Raw genomic sequence first — 2,785 nt, 5'->3', positions numbered from 1 at the left:
GCCCAGGGTGCCAGCCTCCAGCAGCTGCTCCAAGGTGGCCAGGTCCCCGTCCCTGGCGGCCAGCAGCGCCCGCTGCTCCTCCATCCTCCTGCCCAGCCACCCGCAGGCTCTCAGGGCTCACGCACAGGCCCGGGCTTCCTGTTTCAGGCGTGGACGCAGCTCCCAGCTCTGGTTACCCGATAAGCAGCCCACAGGGCAGATGGGAGGCGGCAGGGTGCAAGGGGGGGGGGGGCAGGCCTTGGGGATTGGGCCACAAGCCCTGCCTGAGCCACTTCCGCTGTGCTGAGTCGTGGTGGGGAGAGGGCACAGGGTAGAGGGGAAGGGCTCACACCGTGTTGAGATCAGGGGCTGGGCACCGGCCAGTGGACACTGCCCCTCGCTGGGCCATGCCTCTTCTTCCCATGAGGCGAGGGCTGAGGATATGTCTCAGCCTGGGATGAACTTCCCACATCCAGCCACAGCTTAGTTGCAAGATCCTCTGAAGAAAGCAGCAGGCCCCCAGCACCTGTTCCCCCAGCCCGGGAAGCAGCCTTGAGCTGGTGCTGGCCTGAGAAAGCCACTTGGGAGATATGTCACGGGAGGGCAGACCCATCCACAATGGGGCCGTTTCTGGGGAACATACCACCAGGAGTGTTGGGGTCTATCATCATACAAGGAGTCTCCCCACCTGGAAACCTACGCTGGGTTCTGGCCCTCAGCTGACTGCGCAGGGCCAGCCTTGGGCACAGGGTAGACACTGGACAGGAAGACGCCAAGGGAGACCGAGGGTTTGGAGGCCCTGCCTCAGCCCACCCACCAACCAGAGTCTGAGGGGCTGCAGCGAACGGTCTCAGGTGCATATTTCAGAGCCACAGGGTGCACCTCCCAGACCTGGAGCTGGGCACCCACAGCCTCCCTGGAGGGGGACACTGCACATCAGGGACCTGCCTTCCCAGGGCTTCCAGTGACAGTCTCAGGTGATTGTGTTATTTTTTAAAATTGATTTCAGAGAATAAGGGAGAGGGAGAGATAGAAACATCAATGGTGAGAATCATTGATGGACTGCCTCCTGCATGCCCCACCCTGGAGATGGAGCCCGCAACCAGGGCATGTGCCCTGACCGGGAATCAAACTGACCTCCTGGTTCATAGGTCAACATTCAACCACTGAGCCACGCCAGTCAGACTCAAGGTGAATGTCTTAAGCTGAAGGGGGACTACCCAGTGATGAGCTGGGGTTTCTGTATAAGCAGCTCATACTCTGGATCACCAAGAGAAGTGTCCACTGGGAATACGCCCAATACATGCACTGGAATATTTTATTGGTTTATTTAACTCGACAATTGTATCCTCAATGTCATCGTGTAGTTCTTTGCACCTTAAAACTGCCCATTAAAAGTGTGAATTAAAAAGTCGTTCCTATGTAAAGTCTGTGTGGACATGACATTTGAAGTGTGCCAGAACCCCACAGAGCATTTGGGAGGACAGAAGAATTCTTCCCCAGGTAAAATCAGGTGAAAGCAGAGCGAGGGAGAAACTGGTTTCCACCTTGGGAACAACCTAGTCACATGGGCCTGGCTACCCCCAACTCAGTGCCCTGTGAGCTGAGACCCTGAGTAAGCGATCTGAGGGGGAAGACAGGAGGGCCCTGAGGACTCTGGGTGGGGAGGCCCAAGTCCTGAGTGACAGGCAGGGCTGGGAATGGGGGGACCTGGGCCTGGCCGTCTGGAAAGGGCTGCAAACACATACAGGGTGGCTGTGATTGCAGAAAAGACCAGGCTTCCTTTCCTATTTTCATGATAACAACAATCCTATATAATAAAACCCTAATATGCAAATCGACTGAATGGCGAAAGGACTGGTCGCTATGATGTGCACTCATCACCAGGGGGCAGATGCTCAATGCAGGAGCTCCAGGTGGTCAGTGCATTCTACATGGGAGCACCGCTCAGCCAGAAGCCAGGCTCACAGCTGGTGAGCACAGCGAGGTGGCGGGAGCCTCTCCTGCCTCTGCTGTAGGCGGGTGGTAAGGAGCGAGGGGTCCTGGACTGCGAAAAGGCACAGGCCAGGCTGAGGGACTCCCACCAGTGCACGAAATTTCATGCACCGGGCCTCTAGTCAATTATAAATACTAGGACTTCATCTTCCTGATAAAAATGCCACCTTCCAGGAAGGGGGTGCTCGCTTCCTAGGGGGAGTGTGGGCACAGCCAAAGCGTCTCCACTTCAACTCGTGCCACTGGGCAGCAGTGACAGCGATAGGCCCACAGGTGTGTGACGTGTTCCGGGTCTGTATGCCCGGGGGACCCGCTCCACACTGACCCACTGAGAGAGGGAGCTGCCGCCCACTCCAACTCTGTAGGGAAGGTGACCCTGGCACAGGCCTCGACACTAGGCCTGGCCCTCCAGCCGGGCCACGGCCTGCTTCAGGTCCTGCACCACGAGGTCCACCTCGGCCCGGGTGGTGCTGCGGCCCACGCTGAGCCGAAGCGCATTCCTGGCCACGTCAAAGGGGATGCCACAGCTCAGCAGCACCGGGGATGGCCTGCAGGGGCAAGAGAACAGCTTAGCGTCACAGAGAACAGACAGGAAGGGCCCGGCCCCCTCTGCTCTTGGCCAGCTCCCCACCCCCTCGGCAGACATCCCCTGGCCACCCGTCTTCCAGGTCCAGCTCCAAAGCCTTCCTGGTTCTCCAGACCCCAGGCCTCTCGTGCCGGAAAGTCTGCACGGTCAGTCCTGTGGCTTTCCCAGCATAGAGCCTCAGCCCCGGAGCACGGACAGCCCCCAGTCGCGCGCGCACGCGCGCGC

The 2,785-nt window shown here is 59.0% G+C and overlaps 2 protein-coding genes across 2 annotated transcripts in view; both read right to left on the bottom strand.

The window, feature by feature from the left end:
- ESPNL (espin-like) overlaps positions 1-995 on the bottom strand; it is a 22,005-nt gene extending 21,010 nt beyond the window's left edge. The window contains 1 exon segment of the mRNA XM_015561808.1: positions 2-995. Within this exon segment, the coding sequence (XP_015417294.1) occupies positions 2-84 (83 nt within the window). The 5' untranslated portion in view covers positions 85-995.
- A 1,037-nt stretch (positions 996-2,032) lies between these two features.
- Positions 2,033-2,785, bottom strand: part of SCLY (selenocysteine lyase) — a 22,711-nt gene continuing 21,958 nt past the window's right edge. Inside the window, exon 12 of the mRNA XM_006760496.2 lies at positions 2,033-2,522. Within this exon, the coding sequence (XP_006760559.1) occupies positions 2,369-2,522 (154 nt within the window). The 3' untranslated portion in view covers positions 2,033-2,368. The remainder of the gene's footprint in view (positions 2,523-2,785) is intronic.

Source organism: Myotis davidii, unplaced genomic scaffold, assembly GCF_000327345.1.
Source record: "Myotis davidii unplaced genomic scaffold, ASM32734v1 scaffold370, whole genome shotgun sequence".
Taxonomy (NCBI): Eukaryota; Metazoa; Chordata; class Mammalia; order Chiroptera; family Vespertilionidae; genus Myotis; species Myotis davidii.
Note: the sequence above shows the minus strand (reverse complement) of the source record. Positions and strands in the feature narration are given on the sequence as shown.